At 37.7% G+C, this 22,442-nt stretch overlaps 2 protein-coding genes across 2 annotated transcripts; one reads left to right on the top strand and one right to left on the bottom strand.

The window, feature by feature from the left end:
* Positions 1-1,024: 1,024 nt before the first annotated feature.
* Positions 1,025-10,198, top strand: LOC108669276 (zinc finger protein ZFP2). The gene is made up of 2 exons (XM_018156580.2): positions 1,025-1,091; positions 6,733-10,198. The coding sequence occupies exon 2, from the start codon at positions 7,005-7,007 to the stop codon at positions 8,967-8,969; it is 1,965 nt and encodes a 654-aa protein (XP_018012069.1). The 5' UTR covers positions 1,025-1,091; positions 6,733-7,004; the 3' UTR covers positions 8,970-10,198.
* A 4,979-nt stretch (positions 10,199-15,177) lies between these two features.
* Positions 15,178-21,341, bottom strand: LOC108669281 (transforming growth factor beta regulator 1). Its single transcript, XM_018156586.2, has 9 exons — positions 20,777-21,341; positions 20,350-20,469; positions 19,819-19,891; positions 19,332-19,421; positions 18,537-18,670; positions 17,787-17,932; positions 17,096-17,233; positions 16,234-16,363; positions 15,178-15,830 (listed from the first exon to the last, which is right to left on the bottom strand). Exons 1-9 carry the CDS (start codon positions 20,930-20,932, stop codon positions 15,720-15,722), a joined length of 1,098 nt encoding a protein of 365 aa, XP_018012075.1. The 5' UTR covers positions 20,933-21,341; the 3' UTR covers positions 15,178-15,719.
* Positions 21,342-22,442: the final 1,101 nt, after the last annotated feature.

The following is a 22,442-nucleotide window of genomic DNA, read 5'->3' as shown; positions in this document are numbered from 1 at the left end:
AGCATGTTTTTATATATTGCAAAATATGGATCATATAATATTTAAGGTAAATTTTTTGATTAACCTGTTTCTTCGAAAATAAATTATTTAAACACTTTATTTCTCTATAAATTCCATTACATACGCAAACCAATAATATTACGCGTTCGGTCATCGCTGATTGCATAATACCTTACGTCGATTTGAATAACAAACATGGAGCTTTCGTAAACCAATTTGAATAAATTGTATCTTTATTTTATGTATTATATAAAAGTAATTTAATATCGACTGTCCGCTTACCTTCTACCAGGCTGCGATGGGTGAATTTTCTCTATAAAATACAATAAAGTACACACAAATTCATCGTAAATTAAGTTATAACAGATCATATTTTAATATCATAGCTATTTGCCAGTCAAAAGTAAATTAAATTTAAAAGTTGAAGCTCTAAGTAGTAAGTTGAGTCGATCGAATGAGTAAATTCCAATATTATGACACATTCTTTGTTTTCATGTCCTCATTTAAAGATATCCTGATTAAAATGATTTTAATCATTCAAATATCTATCATATTTTTTCTTTTTATCATTCCGAGTGATTATTTCTTAGTCTATATTTAAATTCCCAACAGTATTGTTCGTATTTGTGGAATAATTTTCTTTTGCATGCCTTAATTTCTCGAAAAAATGTTTAATTTGAATTAGTAATAAACTTTGGTGATAAATATTAAATGTTATGAAGTTTCGTTGCAAATTAACTCAATGAATGAGTTACAGTTCGGCGTTCAACTGCTCCTCTTGACCAGCAGCACGTGCACTCAATTAAGAAATATTGTGGATATGCTCTGTGCATAATTCTTGCAACTAAAAATCTGTTAACGCACTTGATCCTTCACATTTGGCAAAAAATTTCTGTTATAACTTTTGGTAAGATGGGTTATATGGGAGTGTAAAGGAACAAATTTTACTGTCTGGCAACTGCAAGTGCAGGGAGATCTCGACGCCAGTAAGAAGATCGATACAGTTTCAGTGGCCTACGTGACTGTTTGACGGGAGGTTGTTGTGCGCGGAGCAAGCCTTCAAACCATTGCCAGACCTTCGCTTTTGTTCGGTAAATATAGATTGTCTTCGTTTATGTTAATAAAAGTGCACGAATTAAACATAATGTGTTATTTTCTTTTGCTAACTGCAGTTGTTTTTAATTTTAAAACCATTTTTCTATAAGTTCTGCATTGAAGTCGTCGAGTGCTAGTTGAACGTGGCATCGTTGATGTCTGGCAGCGAACGTTCAAGTTTACTATCTATTTTGAACGTGGTGCGTTCAAGTCTCCTTAGTCATTGGTTGCGTTTCTTTCTAGAGCTTTTTATAGATAGCGAAGGGAGATAAGAAGCGATAACATGTAGTGAACAGTTTGCTGATAGTTGGTGTCTTGGTGAACTCTAAGTTGGTTGGATATTTGTGATGGTCGCTAGCATTGTAAGGGAACCGGTGAGGGTAGGAATGATGGACTCGTGAGGCTCCGTGGGAGTCTCGTCTCTCATTCTTTTATTGCAAGCTGTAAGCACTGCAGGAAAGTGCAGTGCGTCAACTTTTATATATACATAGTTAGCTATCACAGTCTGTGTACGCTGATTTCTCCTGTTGATATGCTTCTTGTGCTCTCAGTAGAGGCACCGCATCTAAATACGACATGCATGATGCACTTACTGTAATCACATCTCAAGTACCTACTAGTGAAAGCATTGTGCTTTTCCGTGCAGTGAAAAGAGTTTAAAATATATATCAGATCTGCTATTGCTTCACATTTGTGATGAGCTTTTCTCGGTTAGTCGGTATGATATGGAAAATTTCCAAATTAATTGAACTTGTTGCAGCTTAAGCATGTAAATATTGCAATAAAAGTTATAACATTTTAACATACCTCATCATAATAATATTACAAGCTAATCATTTCGGAAGTGAATGAAAGTAGAAATCTTTCTTTTACAGTATAACTATCCTTTGCTCCATTAACAACCTATATAAACTTACAAAAAACGCAGCAGTAACGAAGGTAAATGCACTAAAATGAATAATATGTTTTGGAACAATATCAGTTATAGTAAAAATATGTTGTACCGTACGTACAGCCAGTACAAAAGGATGAAAAATACGTTATTCGCTTACTATTTTTTCGGCCATTCGTGCTATGAGAAAGATAGGTAGCTGTTAACGTTGTCCGCTAACTTTTTTATTGCAACTTCAAAACGACGGGGTGAATCGCAGTCCCTTGGATACAATGTCGCTGATTAACCCTCAGACGCAGAGATCAATTTACAATGCACTTTCACGGGCTCAGTGCGCTGAAGTATTAGCGATGAAAGTAACACTTAATGTGCCTCGTCTTGATAGATCAGCGCTGAATGAGAGCGTCCTTGCAAGCAGCTGTGGTAGCATTCTGCATCTGCCTGCTGCGGCGGATAGTGATCTGCACACAACCGACGTGCAGGGAGCAAATGCTCTGCACACAACCGACGTGCAGGGAGCAAATGCTCTGCACACAACCGGCGTGCAGGGGGGCAAATGCTCTGCACACAACCGGCGTGCAGGGGGCAAATGCTCTGCACACAACCGGCGTGCAGGGAGCAAATGCTCTGCACACAACCGGCGTGCAGGGAGCAAATGCTCTGCACACAACCGGCGTGCAGGGAGCAAATGCTCTGCACACAACCGGCGTGCAGGGGGCAAATGCTCTGCACACAACCGGCGTGCAGGGGGCAAATGCTCTGCATAGATTATCTCATTGCTGTGCTCGATAAATCATTTCTACGTCAAATACGTATGCTTATAACGGCTATTTTGCTCTAAATTTTCGTAATATTTTCATGCTCTGTAGTCGTATGCCATTTTAATCATGCACACGTTATATATTGGCCTTGTCCTGAGGGGATTTATACTTTATTCTACCTATGAACGATCCTTCTTAAGAACAACGTATTGCGTTACACATCGGTTAACCCAAACCTCGGTCATGACCTGTCAATACAGCCTAGCTCAAGTCTCGACATAAGTAATGAAATCTGTTACGGTACGAACATACTTCTGGCTCGACTCAAACTCGTTACATGTATATGAATCATTTGCAAAAGCACTCGTGAATTCTATTCAATCTTCTAATGAAATAGGGAAGTTTTCGGAGTTTTATTTTTGTTTTTGATACATCATTTGAAAGTTCATATGAATGTTCGACTATTGATCGCTTTGCTGTGGAGTATGACTCTCGTTAAGATATTAGGGGAATAAAACTCGATTTTTCAAAATGTAACGTCACTCGTCTTCGTTTCGGCGTTCGTGTATGCAGACAAGTGTTGCATGCAGCATATTTTCCACATGATTCTGCTTAAATTACTTGATATTTGAGTCATCGATTACACAATTCGTTGAGTTTAATATTTCTTGTATGCTGATATGCCCCAAACTGCTGATAACTTTCCCTGATTCGTGTCAAAACTCTCTATGTTGGTGCGCTTTCTGATCTTGAGTTTCATGTTTCCATTTCGGTTTTATGCTGACGTCTCCCTACCCCGTACACGTGGCAGATGACCAGCGCTCTGCTCACGCTGCCAGGACTAAGAATACAACCTCGAGTTCACTCACGAACAAACTCACGTCTGCCACGTACACCTACCACGTACACTTGACACGTACACTTGCTACATACACCCGCCGCGTACACCTCTCACGTAGACTTGCCATGTTCATCACGGTGCATGTGAACGGTGTATGTAGACGGTGCGTGTGGACGGTGCATGTGCACGGTGTATGCGAACGGTGCATGTGAACGGTGTATGTAGACGGACGCACACCTGCCACGTACACTTGCCACATACACTTGCCACGTACAGTTGCCACGTACACCTCTCACGTACACTTGCCATGTACATCTGCCACGTACTCTTGCCACATACATCTGCCACGCACACCTGTCGCGTACACTTAACACGTACACCTGCCACCTACATCTGCCACGTATACAAGTGTCGCCTGCTTGCCACGTAGACTTGCCACGCACACCTGTCGCGTACACTTGCCACGTAATCACGCACACTCTATACTCCTTCAAACGCTCTGTCAAATTATACTTGCGCTCAACTGAATCTCTTATAATAAGAATTTTCTAGGGTTAACATTGCGCCACTGCGTTCATTCCACAATGCGAACTACTTAATAATTGTGTAAAACAGTAGCTCATGCGCTTGACATGTTTTGTAAGATGCGTGCACAAAGTTCCCATCACTCAGTCAGAGTGACAATGGATGGCGTGACCGTGGGCACGTGTGTCGTGGACGATGTAGTAAGCTTTGTCGTAGCACGTGACCGTGGGCACGTGTGTCGTGGACGATGTAGTAAGCTTAGTCATAGCACGTGACCGAGGGCACGTGTGGCGTGGACGATGTAGTAAGCTTTGTCATAGCACGTGACCGTGGGCACGTGTGGCGTGGACGATGTAGTAAGCTTTGTCATAGCACGTGTTCAAATTTTAGAAGAATTTTCATGCCGTAAAAAATGCTTCCAGAGATTTTTCTAATTTATCTTAGGAAAGAAAGTGAGTGTCTTAATTGAAGTAATTTTTTTGTTTAATTACCATGTGGTCCCTCCATCTTTGTTTCGACTCGCTTACGTTTATACCGCGCTTTTGAATGTTTTGCATTCGAGATGCATTCTTGAATAGAAATATATTATTGAATTTATTAAATAATAATGTATCATCGAATTTATCACCTGAATCCCATTCGCTTATTAATTTGCCTTACCAATTAAAGATAACGTAACTCAAATTTACGATCGTAATACAACTCAGGCTTATCGAGCTTGTTCATATGCTGGACTCCATTCGCGTAGCATACACGCGGTAGTCGTAGTGATCTCATTATACGGCAACGAGTGAGGCCGTAGAGGGATGGCCAGGATTGCCATATGGCCTAAAAAGCGATCAAGTACTCGGACAAAAAAGGCCAACAGTTCAAAAGTTACTAGAAAATTGTAGGTAGCGATGAAAAAAAAGTTGAATTTTAATTTTTTAGCCACTTCAAAATACAGTGAGGAAGTACCGCTATGAGAAATTTTGGCAAGCCAGTCGAAACACGGCAGTGGTGGTCTCCGACAGGCATCCTCAACTTTAGAATAGGGTGCCATTATAAGTCGTCCTTCTTTATAAATGATTACATTATGATTCACGGTATCCACAAGTGAACCTGAAGGTAAAATTATCTATTATTCAGGTATGCTTGTGTTGGTAAGTAAAATATTAATCTCAATGATTGTAGCTTTTGCCTGCTCACAGCAAATTTTGGTAACACTAGATATTTCATGATCGAATATTGCATGAGTTATATGAATTAACAAAGAAGTTTCTAGCTTTATTGTAGAAAACTAATATGTTCCTAACGATGGTCTGCCTGTGTTTAGAATGCATGCCATTTGATCAGGGCCCATACTTTTAAAAAAAGTTAAGAGAGCGTAAGTTCAATAGCCAATCATTGACGTCCTTTCAAGCTAAGTCCACCAATCATAGACAAGAAAATAGAGCGTAAGTACTTACGTTCACTTAGCGAGTTTTGAAATTATGGCCCCATGCAGGCAGGTTGGTAAGATATTGGTGAGTTAATTTTAATGCTTAAATGTTATCAATTCTATGGTAATAATGGTTTATTAATAATTATCAACAATTGTACATGTTGTACGGTAATCATTTTCAGTAGATAATTGGGCGCTATGAGGTACCTGCACAAGTTTCTATCTCCATTCATCACGTCAACAATGAAGCTTTTGTGAACAGTTAGCAACTTACTCTGCCAAACACGCAACTCCCTATTCTTTCATTTTCCCACCATATTTCTTTTGCGGACTTCATTTGAAATTTTTGATTATACATATTTATTTTCCGGATTTCATTTGAAATTTTCGATTATAAAGCAGTAAAGTTGCTCACAAATAAATATGTTTCAAACGCCGAGTGCTGAGGCTGCGTGCCGCACGACTCGCTCATCTCTAATCACCAGTGCCTTCATTTGCCACTAAAAGCCTTGTTTGTCACATCATTAAATTAGTTTAAAATTAGTTAAACTAATTAATTAGTTTAATTAGTTAAAGCATTTTCTCATCTCTCGTTGATCCTGAATGATTAGGATAATTTTTATCCTTATTTACTTTTCTGTGAAAATAATTTTTGAACTTTATTTATTATTCTTACAAAAGCACCCAATCAACACACATGAATTTTGTTATTATATCGGACATGCTATTTCGGACAATCTTACAACTGTTATTCTGTTGTAAGGTTGTCCGAAATTTCGTATAAAATAATTTTTTTTCTCAAGTTGCACCTCATTCCTGCGCTAATGACGCCTCATAGTTTTGTTGTCTTATGATGAAACTTTTCTTCAATCGAAACATAATCCATGTTCTTCCATTCATGAGGCACATTACTTGATTATTTTCTCTAAATAGCGAGATGAGCATAGATATTAACTTAGGGAATGTTAGAGGTAACTTCTCTCTGAATCGCCGTCACTGTCATCAATACATCAATAAACATATTAACTTTAAAAATTTTCTGCTTCTTCGAACCCTTCCATAAAAATCTGAACATTGTTATGCTTATCGCAAAAACTTGCTTGCTAAGACAATTACTATTAGTTTAAATTGATGGTGATTATTTTCCGGTTCTTTTTCCCTGTTTAACATTGACTCTTTGTGTTGCACTTTACAGGCATGGCTGAGAGGGCATTTGGTTCCTAGGGAAGGTTCCGTTCCTCCAGCCTCTTATCGCCACACTTACACGTGTGGTCCGCGCTCTCTATTTATAGCTCTACTAACCTTATCTAAAATAAGTAGCATCTCTTTCACAAGTGACCATATTTGCACTTAATTAACCAGGAGTTGGTCGAATGTGGTTTGTTGGTGCCTAACATTCGCTTTGTATATTTCTCAAACGTATCCGATAGCACACAAAAAATAACGCTGAACGTTATCTTGTTATTAATGGGTGGAATGCGGTCTAGAGCTTCTACAAATATGGCACCGAGAGGTACTTCAACTCGTTCATCTATGATATTTGAACGTAAAACTAGTGAAGAGCTGTCATCTGCCTCGCGAGCTAATGGTATTCCTGAAGTTGCTTCCAAGCCTAGTTCGAGAGCAAGAACTCCTAAAACGAATACCGGTAGTCTTGCACAGAAAAGAAAAATCACTCGCAATTCCCCTAAAGATCGTAAGGTTAGAAAAAACCTTGACCGTAACAAAGAAAGGCCGCGATCAACTAAATCCAGAAAACAAAAAACGTCCACAAGATCCAAGAGGGGGGCAAAAGTTGGACTTGTCACTCCTGCCGATGGTCCTAAAAATGAAAAGTCTCGAAGAGCTGACTCTGGAAACGATTCAAAAACTAAAATCCAGAAGATATCTCCGGCGGAAAATAATACTGAAGAAAAGAGCGACTCGGAAACAGCGTCGCTGATAGATGACGTAGACGAAACGTACTCACCGACAAACAGTGAAATTGACGGTTCACCCTCCCACGACAGATATTCTGACAGTCGACTCAATTTAGACGGGGACGACGATGACGACAGATTGACGGTAGACACGGACGACGATAGATGTGATACCGATACTAAAGAGAAAAAAATCGTTGCTCCTGATGACGCTGACAAGCATTTGATCGACGTGTCTGATAACAACGAATCCGGGAAAAGATTTAAATGTTCATTTTGTGGTAAAACTTCGCAGTGTCGTGCGGACTTGAAGAAGCACATTCGCGTACACACTGGAGTTCGACCGCACAAATGCAAGGTTTGTAATGCCAGTTTCATCCAAATAACTGCGTTGCGGGGACACGAAACTATCCACACTGGGCAGAAACCTTTTGCTTGTGATGTGTGCGATAAAACGTTTGCTATCAAAGACAGACTTCGGTTGCACATGCGTGTTCATACCGGCGAAAAGCCATACAAATGTCCACAATGCAACATGACTTTCGCTCGAAGAAGTCAGATCGTGCAACACGCTAAAATTCACAGCACTGATCGATGTTACCGATGCGAAGAATGTTCACAAACATTCACTACGTACCACATGCTGCAAGCACATCACAACACACATCGCGGGATCAAGGAGTTCATGTGTGTGGCTTGCGGCAAGAAATTCATGCGGCTCGAAGGTATGAATAAGCATATTCGTACCGTGCATCGTGGTTCAAGACCTTACACTTGTAATATCTGCGGCAAATCGTTCAAAGGTCATCTTCAGCAGCACATGAGACTGCACATGGGGGTGAGACCATTCGAATGCAACATCTGCAAAGCAACGTTCACGCAAAACTCTCAGTTGACCGTTCACATGAGGATCCATACTGGAGATCGTCCCTACAAGTGCCAGATCTGTGGTGCAAATTTTGCGCATTCATCAGCTTGCAAGATCCACATGAGATCGCATACAGGCGAGAAGCCTTTCAGATGTGTTCTGTGTGACACTTCATTTGCTCAACTGCCTCATCTCAAGAAACACATGAGGTGCGTACACGACGCAGAAAAACCTTATCTCTGTACCGGATGTTGCGATTTCTTCCAAACGCAGCAAGAGCTGGACATGCACAAACAACTTTACCACGGCATCAAGAAGACGAATGAGGAGGAGGCTGAACAAACTGTGGAAGAAGCAACCCTGGCTCGCCTACGAGCGCGTCTTGCCGTGTTGCTGTACAGAATTTCCTCTGAAGAGCGACGAGCCAAATTTGGCTTTGGCAAGCGTATTATTGATGACGTCTTAAAAACCTCTCTTAAATCATCTGGCCATGAACCAATAACTGATCCTGAAATGAGTACTTTGAATGAACTTAGACAAAATGTATTGCTTCTGCTGAAGTGGACGATACCAATAGAGACGATGGAAGAATATCATCGTAACAGCATGACGGTGGATGAAGTGCTCGAAATGCTGACGAGTTGAAAATTTCCACTGTCATCTATGTGGAGTGTTTCTGCGTTTATTATTAGTTTGCCGATCTTATTGTACGCTAACTGAATAGTTTTTTTTACAATAATTAAATTGTCTATGTTGAATTGCTTGATTATGATAAACTATTCCTGTGCACACTTTGGATTACCGTACCGCTGAATTATTGGAACGAGTTTCTGTTGCTTCCGCTTCTATCTGGAGCTTCCGCTGTAGCCTCGAAGCTGATCAACTTACACGTAAACTAGATTTGCTGTTCATGGTCAAGAACTCTTGTCTTCACATTCTGGTCCTTCAATATTCTCCAAAAGTCATCAAAATATTGTCTATTCTATTTGCGATTCTCTCTTGAGAATTCATTCTTGAATTAAAATTTTCGATATCTAACCACTCCTCTCTCACACATTGGCCGCATTGTCCGTTCAAGTCTCAAGAGTTAAATCATGTCACAGTAAATGGCCGTCGTTTAAATCTCCCTGATTTGTTCCATGTTCCTCAAGCGCACTAGATTCACTTTTGATTTCTAATACCAACAACATAAAAATTGAGTATAAATTTATCCTTTTGTGTTGATAGAATTAAGATTGTAGAAAAATATCGTCAGTTTTCGATTGGTTCGATCGTGGTCGATGTACTTTATTCTTCGTATCGTCGTGTTTTAACACAATAATCGTGTGTTTAAATGTTGAGTGTATTAATCATTGTTACATATTCCCTGTAATGTTGATTATTATTTTAATTATCGCAGAAGAATTAATTCAAGCATAGCCCTTCTCTTCTGCCGTGTAATGAACGTGAGATGACCTATGACCACTTCTACCACCATTGTACTCTGGAATGAACTCTGCTTATAAGTCATGCACATTAGAGAGAATAACCTTATTTCTCTACCAAAAAATATCCCTCATAGCATCATTTAACTATGATGCCTAATGTCAGAGAACGTTCAGGATGTTGATGCGCATCGAAGAGGTTGCACTTACGTAGATCAAGTTTCAAGTTTCCCCAAGTTGAGGGATCGCTTGTTTTACATTCAGATCATTACCTACGTCATCGTCTTGAATAATCCTTATCAGTGTGTCTGTTATAACTCTTCTCGATTCCTTAATACAGTTTTATTGAACAATTATTTTCAATGTAACGATAACCAATATTTTGCTTCGTATGACACAAGTTTTTTTAGAGGGATTTTAAAAATTGCAAATTTTAGTATATTATAATGTAGTCGTTATGAATATTTTGCGTTCACATTCTCAAAATTTTGCTTGTGACTTTTTGTCCTCAAAGAACTTACTTATATTTATTCATAAATTGCTTTCTCATCACCTCATTCATATCTGTTTAATGAACTCATAGAGCCTTATAGCGGGCATCATGCGTCTATCGTAGTTCTCTTATACTGATTATAAAGCTACTGTGAACTGCCTTGCATGCGCATGTATGCTTGGCGAATAAAAGATAATAATGTTCCAACACACTTGGCAATCAGATGTCTGATGCGCTTAGTCATCCTGGCCATATTGAAGTTTGGAGTCGTGTGACGTTCTAATCGTATTGTATACATGAAGTGACATCCCACACGATACACTTGTTCTAATCGTATTGTATACATGAAGTGACATCCCACACGATACAATTCCTCTTTCAGTGCAGTCTTTCTCTTGATCATCTCTATGCTATTAAAATTTTACGGTGAATGTCGTCTGCGTAATGACTTGTAAAATTAGTAATTAATTGACAATTTGTTCTGAAATTTACCTGTGCAATTTTTTATTCGCGTATTTTGAAGAAAATCTCAATGGTATGGATTAATTGGTAATTTGAATGTATATTTCTTACTAGCAGTAGCCAGTTGTACCTCAAATGTGAAGTATTTAAAAATTCTTCTTTTTTCTGCATGAACCGATTGAAGCTTTTGTCGCCTGGACAGCTAATTGTATTTCAGCTGAAAAATGGCGTTGTCGGTGCTGAATTAGACACGAACGTGCTGCTCAGCATTGTTTGATTTGCATTTATTTATACTGATCATGATTTTATTTTCCTACAGGTGAACAAATTGTCATAATTTAGATTATGACTTTGCTTTGTTATCACAAAATCTAGGGCATTTCAGAGACCAATCTCAAGTAGGAAATGTTTTGAAAGTTGTACTCATACTAATGCTTAGGCCCATCTTCTGAGCTTGTGTAGGAAGCGGACACATCAATTATTTATATTGTGTGCTGATGATTCTCAGGCACATTATCGGTCGACGTTTTGATAGTTTGACTTTAATTCGAGTTTTTTTAGTGAGTTTTTATTCGATAGTTCGAGTTTAATTTGAATTTTTTAGCGAGTTTTTAGTATTTTTTCGGTTTTGATGGTCGCTAAGATCCCAAAATTTGATTAGTTGCCTTGAAGAGGCTTGATTGTAATAGCGTACAAAAAATGCACGAGCAATTAGAACACAAAGTGCTTTAGGAGATCAAGAAAAGTTTTTATGAGGACGGACGGAAAGAAGAGAGCACCGCCATGTCAGGAGCGCGTGACATTTTTGACCGACAATTCAGGTTATTTAAAGATATTATCCTCCGAAGATATATGTTTCGAATTGTTTTATGAATCCATTTTAATATCGAAACTGTTAATTTCTTTCTTGTTAATTTTAATGTATTTTCCATTTATATTTTCTTGAATTGTTTGAAAAGGTGCCTCGCGCAAATATTTCGCTGTGCTTCATATTTTAAATTCGGTGTTATTTATTAACCGTGATCTTCTCTTAATGTTTTGTCTTGTAACTATATAAAGTCCAACATTTGTTACTCGTGTACGTTGTGCCAACCTATGCTGTCTGGTCTTGCGTGTTATATTAAATCTTCGTCAAGTTATAATTTTTGATCGTTCTATGGCAATATTTTACAAAATCCATTTTATAATGTGCTGAAAAATCCTGTTTTCTGGAACACAGCACCATTATGTATCGAAATTATCGTCTCGTGAAAATATAGACGACAAATTAATGCTCATCTTTTTGGTAGACAGTCAGTTTGTTTTTAAATAAATTAAAAGTTTCACAGTAACTATTGTCTGTACAATTTGAATAACTTGTCTTTACGTTGCGCGTCTTAGGGTAAGGAAGAATAACATGAATTGGTTTGTACATATACTACTGCCCGCAATTGTTAGTAGTCTACTCATGTAAGACTCGGCCATGATTATTCTAAGTCAACGCTAATATGCTGACCAGTATTAATTTAAGTTATTTATTTTTTATTTTACAATGAATTTTGCATTCGAGAGCAAATCGCATTTATTCCATACTCTTCAAGCATGCACAATTTTCAACTGTAACAAAAGTTCTGTCTTGTTTTTACTCGCGATTTACCATATGAAATAAGACAGAAACTTTTTACAGCTTCGTATTTGTGAAGTCTTTCCATCTGCCATTCATGTCCGAAGAAGACCTGCTGCCATAACTCTACTAGTCTTCGTTTATTAAGAATTATTACCTTGCGAAGAAGTGGTTTAAAGACAACATAATCTAGTTCATAGTTTCTTAAGAGAATATCAAATGTGAGGGTACCAGTATAATTACACTGAACTGAATTATCATAGCCGATAAAGTCGTTCATCTAAATTTTTTTTATCACTGCAATCGTTTCATCTTTGTCTTGAACTTGAATCGTTGTCTTCCTTCAGAATATTTTCATGTTGTTTTAGCGCCGAAATTATTAACATTGTTAGAAAGATTTGAGTTCCTCTTCGGATTCTCATTCAACGCCTACCCTTTAAACACTTAATGCAAAATAAATTGATGCTTCTCATGAAATCAAGCAAATATTATATTGATCGAGTCATTTTCGTTGCTTTCAGCAGCTCCTGTTTGTTTTGAAATCGAACAGAAATAACTGAATGCTTGTTTACTTGATTAGTGTTATGAAAAATTGATGTTCGCTGTTTTTAGTGTTCACCCCATGTACGTAATTTTATTCTCCATCATAAAGTATTTATGGAATAATCGTTTATTTTTTCCTTGAATGAAAAGTTTTTACCATTTACAGTTTTTAACAGTGTTCGGAAGTCCTATTAAAGTTGGGTTACCGAAGAAAAGAAAAGAAGTAGATCGAATCGTGAGCATTAGTCATAGAGCGATAATGATCAATTTTTAAAGAAGTAGATGGATCACTATATGCATGCTAGTATGCATTTGGCATATGTAATCATACTTATAGAGACTCTTATAGGATCACGACCACGATTACGTAATCATTAAGACTAGAGAATCAAGGATCAATAGCTGAAGATATATATAAGATTACGATAACTCGAGCATTAAGAATACAGAAGGAACGATCAATTACTTGAGTTGCCATTGCGACAGCTAGGTGGTTTAGATACCTACCTCTGAAAACCGAATCGACACTTCAGCGAACTCGCTTGCGAACTCGAATGCAAAACCTAACTTCATTTTCAACTCAGGCACTCATAAATCCAAACAAGAGTTCCAGCGAAACAACTTGAGTTTATCCCAGCGACTTGCTTTCACTTCCAACGATGCAGGTTGTTCTTCAAAAGCATGAAAGTTATCGGAGAAATGAACACGTTATTAAAATTTTATGAAAAATTTAATTAAAACTCAGGCTCATTCTTGCTCAGCGTTGATATCCCACGGGAAACTTGGTACCCGAAAATTTTTGAAAGCAATGGGAAGATAATTCGGTTTTCAGTGTTATTTTATATGAATCTATCGCTGACAAAATTTTATTTTACGATTAACGAAGAACTAATGTTACGATCGTATGACTCGAGTTGTTCAAAATCAGTGTAATTTTAGTCTTCTATTTAATCAATGGAAGTGTAGAGAACGATCTTGCCTATTGAACTCACTGGTGATACGGGCCGACCGGACGCATGAATGGACTCAAGAACACACGATAAACAATCACGCCTGTTCCAAGATTTTATCTGAATATTAAAATTGTTCGTTGTTGAGCTCGTCAATAAAAGTCGTCATATCCTATATGTATCCAATTATTACTCATGTATTGAAAATTTATATATAAGAGTGCATTATATATCATTTCTGAATTGAAATACGAATGTACTAGATGCCTATTATAAACGGCAAATATTATGAAGGTAAAACCAAGTTCTTCCTTTTGATGTTTACTGCAAGCGAAATGCACAAAAGTGGACAGGCAAGTGAGGGGTGAGAAGCGCACGCGGCGGGCAGCAAGGGGAGGTGACGTGACCGCCGCTGGATCGATAGAGTACCGACCAAAGGTGTCCAACGGCCTCGATCATTGCTTGCTCCCTCAGCTCTTCGTTGTCTATTAGAGTCTAATTCCTTCTACATTTATTAGGTTTCTTGAATATATCCTGTTAACAAGTATGACGCCATCGCCCTTAATACAATTCTCATTTGTATTCATCAGATATTGGTTTTAACAAATGAATGCTGTTGCCACAGATTATGCAATACCGGAAATAAGTAGGAATCAAGTTTCGAATTGAATACTAAAACGGATTTTGGAGCTAGTACTTCACATTTATGAAAAAAGAACTGTGTAGTTGACTTTTTGACAGAAGGTAAATTCAAGGATATAGCATTGCATTGCGATGAATAAGAGTATTTGAAAGACTAGAGGGATGAGGCAAAAGTTTACTTCCTTATCCTCATGGAATCCACTCGCCAACTACGCTGAGAAAATCCAAAGTTTCGGCCGAATTTTATCGGAGATTTAGGTAGCATAAATGTAAAATCTATACGACGATGGAAGCTCAAATGCGTTTGGTAAAAAAATTGCTATCCAAATTTATGTGGCACGATTGGAAAAGTTTAAAGTCAACAAAACTTTGCCACAATTTCAATTCAAACATTTATTTCTCAGCGATGTACGACACAGAAATGTTTAGAATTCTGTAGGTTATAAATTCGACAGCACAAAATGTTTAGATATTTTGTACAAGAAGCGTCAAAATAACTCTAACATGTCTTATGAACACGTCCGCTAAATGTATGGAATAGAAATGAAATGGATGAATAAATATATTGGAGGTGAAATTAAGCTGCGGCGCTTTCCCAAGTTTGCTTCTTCGTCAGCTGACGAAGTTTTTTTTTAGGAGGAGGAACATTCAATTACAAGACAATTGTACAAATCAATAATAAGGTTAGTAATTAAACGACTTTTTAGTATGACAAAGGATGATAATAAATAAATACTGATTTTATAATTTTTATCATAAAGCACGTAACAGATACACGTATTGCTAGCTTAGGTCGATGAACGATATAGTTGACCTCCACCTGGGGCTAAACTCGCATAAAAATTCATAGTCTGGAATAACTTTACATTCCTCACGAAAAAGTTATACATTCACTGCCACTCATACTAGCGACATGGCAAGAAGCTCAAGTTCTGGAATGAAAAAGTTCTCACTCTCTATTCATGAATATATGGTCATCACAACTGCTCACTCTGTATTCAGGATTATATAGTCACCACAACTGCTCACTCTCTGCTCAGGAATACACAGTCACCATAAGTGCTCACTCTATTCAGGAATACATAATCACCACAACTGCTCACTCTCTATTCTGGAAAACATAACCACCACAATTTATCACTCTCTATTCAGGAATACATAGTCACCACAACTGCTCACTCAGGAATACATAATCACCACAACTGCTCACTCTCTATTCTGGAAAACATAACCACCACAATTTATCACTCTATTCAGGAAAACACGTCACCATATAATCTAACGAGCCTGAGAAGCAAACATGATATTCCGCAGCAGCGTATCGTGACACAACGCCGGGTCCAGCTCGCTCTCCATCACTTGCTCCACCTCGTGCTCGCTTCTGCACACCTGCAGCCCGAGAAAGAAATTAACCAACATGATCCGAAACACGTACATAATTCAGGAGATATCTTCATTCTTCAATAAATTTCAAACACGCACATAATTCAGGAGATATCTTCATTCTTCAATAAATTTCAAACTCTAATACAGCAACATGAGGGATAATTCCTAATTCAGATGCGTCTTAATGCCTAAAAAGTGTGCACCCAAAGGAGAATATTATGACTTGAACAAAAATGTATTTAATGCAGATTGAGCTTCTTATTATTATTTATAATATTTTTATTATTTATTGCAACTATAGGAACATAAAGTTTCATTCATAACAGTTTCACAATAAAAAATCTCAATCCATGTTCGGTCGCAGGATGACTCATCCTAAACCGTTGCCGAGTTGACAATTACTCACTTCAAACTTTATCCATTGATAATTCTGGCATTTACGCGCTCCAGGGCAAGCCTGTAGGACGTTCTGGACGCTGGGGTGTGACAAGCCAAAGAAGCGCAAGCCAATGTCGTTAATGGATGGCAGTTCGACGCTGTAACAATAAATCGAGGGGCAATATAAATGAAAAAATAATTGGTAAATATATAGGAAAATATGTTGCATTTTAACACGAGCCTAAAATACAGGGTAATAGATATCCATCGCTACAATTGAGTTCGAATCCATTGTAATCCTGAAAAAAATAACAACTTCTGATAGGTACTCATAATGAATCTTAAAACTTTTAGAAATTTAAATTCAACTACGGCAAAATTTGTTAATAAGCGTAGAGTAATTGTCAAGCTACTTAAAACGGGCAAATCTACTGATGAAATTTGCAAGGACTTGACTGCCCCAGCAAGTGGTTCATGGCTTTGGTGGGTCCTTTCCTAAGCGTCTCCACTCTACACCTCACCGTTATCAATGATTTTAATAGAGATTATATCGAGCAAATATTATTTACTCTAATTCTAAATTATTTTCAAATTACATTTTTATCGGAATCACTAAATTTCAGGCTTTATTCTGCAAATGCACTCGTTTGAATTATTTGAAACAAATATTTGTGATATTGAATACGTTTTAAACTTTTAAACAATAAACTATCTTCTCGAGAGTGAAAGGTTTCGCTAAAGAGCTATTTGAACTACTTCAAATTTAGCTTTTAAATACATTTTTGCTCTCTCAGGTACACAAAGAAATTTTGCTAACATCCAATGTAGGTAATTAATGAAGTAATTTTGTTCAGATTCATAAGGCGAGCAGATCTTGAAGCGTCACTGACCTGCGCTCGAGCACGCCGCGCGGCACACTAGGCGACGCGTTGACTACGTCCACCACGGCGTTGTGGCACTCACTGGGCGTCCTCCCGCAGAACACGCGCTCCTCGCCCGTGTCCGGTTCCTCGCACACCACCTCAAACCTGCCACGCCACACCCAAGTATAACGCCGCTCATCCTTACAGGCTTCATCACTCCTCGTACACCACCTCAAACCTGCCACGCCACACCCAAGTATAACGCCGCTCATCCTTACAGGCTTCATCACTCCTCGTACACCACCTCAAACCTGCCACGTCACACCCAAGTATAACGCTGCTCATCCTTCCAGGCTTCATCACTCCTCGCACACCACCTCAAACCTGCCACGCCACATCCAAGTATAACGCTGATCATCCTTCCAGGCTTCATATTCATCGGAAACTCATCGCCCTCAGTCATCTACTAACAATTAATTACACTAGTAATAAATCACTCGGTATTTTCAGGATGGTACAAGCTGATATAAAAAGTTCACAAGAATTTTCTCAAATTTGAATGAAAGATTTTGTAATTTAAAAAATCTTGGTACCAATTACAAACTTAATGAAACAAAATAAAAGCATTCAACTCTTAACTGAAATTAGCCAAATTTGAAGCCGAGAACATAACTAGATAACCATTGCAACATGATGCTACACTTGTATGTTACGGTACCGTGGGGCGAGTCCACCTTCTGAAATCTTGCACGTGTACGTAGCCGCCAACAGAGGGCTTCTTACGCTCGCGTAGGTACGTGAGGAGCAGAAGCCTACGGGGTAGATGACGTGGTTGCGGTGGTAGGTGGTGCGGTCGCTCACTATCTGTTGTCATGGTTTACTGTAGTCAATTACGGACAATGATCAACGCTTAAAACTAAAAAAATATCAACCATAGCCTCAACTTAAATGCAATACAGCCTTGATCATTTACCTCAATCATGGTGTGGGACCACATTAGCAACTCAATGGAGACAAGATTACTTGATCAGATAACGAATGATGGCAGCGTTTGACCATTTTGTCGACAAAGATTCAAACAGGGTTTTAGCGGTACGTACCACGTTTCATCAGATCACTTTTGAGTTTAATATGCGCATACTAAAAATTTCTGATAAGAGAAAGCTTGAAAATGTTCTTAGTGAAATAGAAAACTCTTACTTCTTTACGATGAGATGTATGAAAATTTATGCAAGATCGTGTCGTAGCAGATATAATCACTCGTTTTCGTCTGATTTCTTAAAGCCTTAATGAATTTTATGCATATGGCGATACTTTATTATAAATTCTTTAGCAATTTTCGACCATTATGATTATACATTGACAGACATAGCAAAATTATTTATTTTAGTAGGATAAAAACTGAAAAATGTAATTTCACTTTAGAATAAATAATTTCGAAGGTAAGAACAATGGACGACAGTGTGACCTCTCCAAGGCTGTGTATGGTGAGAGGACCGAGGACGATGGGGAAGATGGGTCTACCGGCGGAGTCCAGAGTGATGGGTGGGCAGAGACGCTTACTCTTGCCACTGCCTGCGCCTCCTCTGCTGCACACTCGACCTTTCCAATAAAAATATTCTAAAATGAACAATGAAATACAAGTAATCATCAACTATATTAACAGAAATCAAGACTAATACACACTCCCGCTAATTCACAAGCTATAGTATGCTTCATCCGCTATAATTGAGAAGAGAAAAATCATATGCTTTTTCATTTGGATCATTCATTCGAGATTGTTTGAAAACCACGGACTTTTAGATAAGAAATGTTCAATTAATTGATAGCTAAAACAATAACACAGAAAATGAAACGAGGAGTAATTAAAAAAGAGCCTTTTTTTGTTACTAACTTAAACATTGATCTTATAAATCAGAAATGATTGAAATTATTTCAGTAATTTTAAGCACACCTGAAGGAAAGGCCAGAAAAGTAATGCATTGAGAAGTTTCATTACAAGTGCACACAAATAGCAGGAAAATCATAGGAATTAGTGTAATGAGTAGATTAATAATTCGAGTGAAAAAGAAATTATGCTATTCGTGAACAATAAAAAAAAATCAGGAAAAAGTAAAAATTTTTACAATACTGGATAACCAGGTCCAGACCTAACAATGAATTTAAATTTGCTTTCAAACTGAAATGAAACTTCTGATAGTCAGCAAGGTAATTGTTATTTAACTGCACAATAAGAGGCAATTTCCCCGATTGTCCATCTCACCATATTGCTGTGCCTTTGTCTTCCTAGAGTTAGCGACAACTGGCCGCTCGCAAGAGGAACCATTCACTTTACTGACAGCCTGAGTTGAACCTGCAAACAAAAGGTAATTTAGAATCACTTTATGATACAGTAAAAATCTATACATAGTAAACTTACTAAACTATGAACGTTAATAGTAATAAATAATTACTATAAAATTGAATACAAAAAAGAATTGATATGTGTGTAAAAGCTATTGATACAATTGAACCAGTTGAAAAACGAACATGTTATCTAAAATATGGAACACACAGGCTTTTTGACTGACCAATAAGAGCAGTGACATATATAAACCCATGCCAGTATTTCTCAATGCTAATATTTCCCCCAAGCTCTTTGCTTAAATTCCAAATTTACAACTGACCAAGTCATTTATTCTTTATAGACAGCATCGCAACATTCAAACAATCAAGCTCTAGTTATGAATACATGAGAAATAAGTCTTGACCTGCAGTAAGGCTGGCACCCGTGGACTGCAGAGCACTCAAAGCCTCAGCATCAATATGCAGCAAGGGGTTATCCTGAAACACTTTCAAGCTCTTAATTGAAGTGAGTAACAGCCTTCATTCCCAGTAATAGGTATGCAATATCAAAATTGATAATATGCAATATCAAATGATTAATTTGCAATACTAAAATAACAATTTATCACAATTTTAATATAGGTATTATCATTGGTTGTTTTGTAAATGCAAGATCAAAGCTTTCATGTGCAAGATATTTATTCATGTTCAATTAACTTCATCTTTCAAAGCAAACTATCTCAATCTTTGCCCATCTCCGCTAATGGGTTATATCATGATAAGGTGGGTAGTGAACATCACAAAACGCTTAACACTTTGCAACCACTCTTTTACAATACTTGTTCAATGAGTCATACTAGAATTACACTTCTAAAAGATTTCAATTTGTAACTCAATGAAATTACGGAAGATACGTGGTATATATACAAAATCCCAGCTGTATTTCTCATGCATACCTTCATATTAGACTCTTGTGACATAGAAAGATACTTTCCAAGTAGAAAACGACGCTCTTCGTTTGCCAGCACAATTCTCTGCTGAACACAGGCTACTGTATCACAGAGAGCAGCATTTTCCTGCACACAAGAGACATTATAGATTGCTTCAATGCAGAAATTTTGATAAAAAGACAATATAAGGACTATCATCTATGAGCACACATTCAATGCCTAAAATAAGTTTTGACATGGATTTACATGGCATAATAAAGGGCAATTCAGTGTTTTCAATTTATCATTGACAAGCAAAATTATCAAAAAACTGGCTAAAGAGAAATTATATTTGCATCTTTAATGTTGATAGAGAATAAATGTATAGATTTTTCATGCAAATAAGAGTTCATTCTTATTGTTTTTTTTTCTGCATCATTGAAAAGTTACCCACAAGCACCAAAGAGCGAGCAATGTTTTTCATCTGCTTGTACTTGGTGCGATAAGCTTGTTGCTGCACAGCCTCATGTCTTGCCAGACCAGCAGCCACTGCAGGAGGGAGGTAGCCACGACCTCTGCTACTCATCTTGCTCTTCTTTGGCCCTCCCATTATCTAGCCACTTTAACGTGGTGAAAGCCTTATTTTTTACTCAATATAAATAACTTCTATTGTTCAAAATAAGCAAATATTGTCAGTAACAGATAAAATTGAATTGTTAATTTTTGTTGGCCTTTTTATCTTGATGATGATCAAATCAATCTGCATGATGCCATGCATTAAATGATCTCATTTTAAGGACCTTTGCAAGGAATGAAATTGAATGTACCTCGTTTGCATTTGTTTGAGAACACAGAAAAAAACTGTAAAAACATTGAGAAATATTACGGCCAGAAGTGGAATGTTATTATTGCTTCAGGGGCAGGAGTCATTTGGTTTTAAAAGTCCAGCCCAACTGGCAGCTCAATTTGAGTGGCTTGGTTTGGAAACAAATTAAAGAACATGAATTAGGACAATGTCATCTTGTTTTTAGCGCATTTTCTCATTTATGGAAAAAATGCACTATTGTGCTTGCCATGTCCGTCTGTCTGTCTGCCCGTCCGTCCGTGACCTCAGTTTTTGTCGACAAGAAAATGCGCTCTCTGTCACTCACTGCAGCGAGTACTAGGTTATATTTATTGAGAAATTTCTGTTGTCTACTTGCTTGCAGCAGTTTGCAAAAGGTGCCACTTTGTGCTAAAAAAAGACATTGTAATGGCCATTAATGAAAGATGGTGAGAAAACAAGCAAACAGTTCTTTCAGCATGCTCTTCAAATTCCCTAGCTCTGCCAATAGTGTGGTTGCATATTGATGGTGTAAGTTGCAAAAGGATGAGTACAACGCCCGCGTGAATAGCAGCCACACTGGAGTTCAATGATGCAGTAATATACTGGTAGTCTAGTACTAGAAATGATTCAGTCTTGGTGACGTGACAATGCCTTCCAATTTCCTGTTAGTGTTTCAGTTCATATTTCAAAGTTGAGAAGTTTTTGTCGCATATAATTTACTGACCAGGATGATTTTCCTGTTACAAAGACATCATTACATGAAATTGTTTACTTGCACCTCACCATATTGCTACTGCATTTGTCTACTTGCTTAGTCAAATGCTAGTCTGCCTTGTGGCTAGGGTACCTACTACTACTGCTACTGCCTACTACTTGGTACTAGTTCTACTTCTGAGCTGGCTGTAATTTTAATACCTAATGGATTAAATATTAATTTGTGAGGCATGGCTATTAATAGCATCAATGTAAGATTGCATTTGAACACTTTTTATTTATTTAAAATTAGTCAAGTGCCAATCAGCCTAGGGTAGGGGCTAGGCTACTACAACTACTTGGTACTAGTTCAACTTCTGAGCTGGCTGTAATTTTAATAACTAATGGAGTAAATACTGACATGTTACCAGTATTATTATTAGTCAAACGGGGTAAGACAGTATCACAGACTTCATGGGGTAAGAAAGGACCAGCCCATGGCATGCATTCTAATTGCACTAAATTTAATTTGAAGGAAGAATATGTTAGAGAAATCATTGCATGTCATTTCAGTATTTGTTTCAACCCTCTTTTGCAACTA

This window comes from Hyalella azteca, unplaced genomic scaffold, assembly GCF_000764305.2.
Source record: "Hyalella azteca isolate HAZT.00-mixed unplaced genomic scaffold, Hazt_2.0.2 contig7231, whole genome shotgun sequence".
NCBI lineage: Eukaryota > Metazoa > Arthropoda > Malacostraca > Amphipoda > Hyalellidae > Hyalella > Hyalella azteca.
This window is presented reverse-complemented; position numbering and strand designations above follow the sequence as displayed.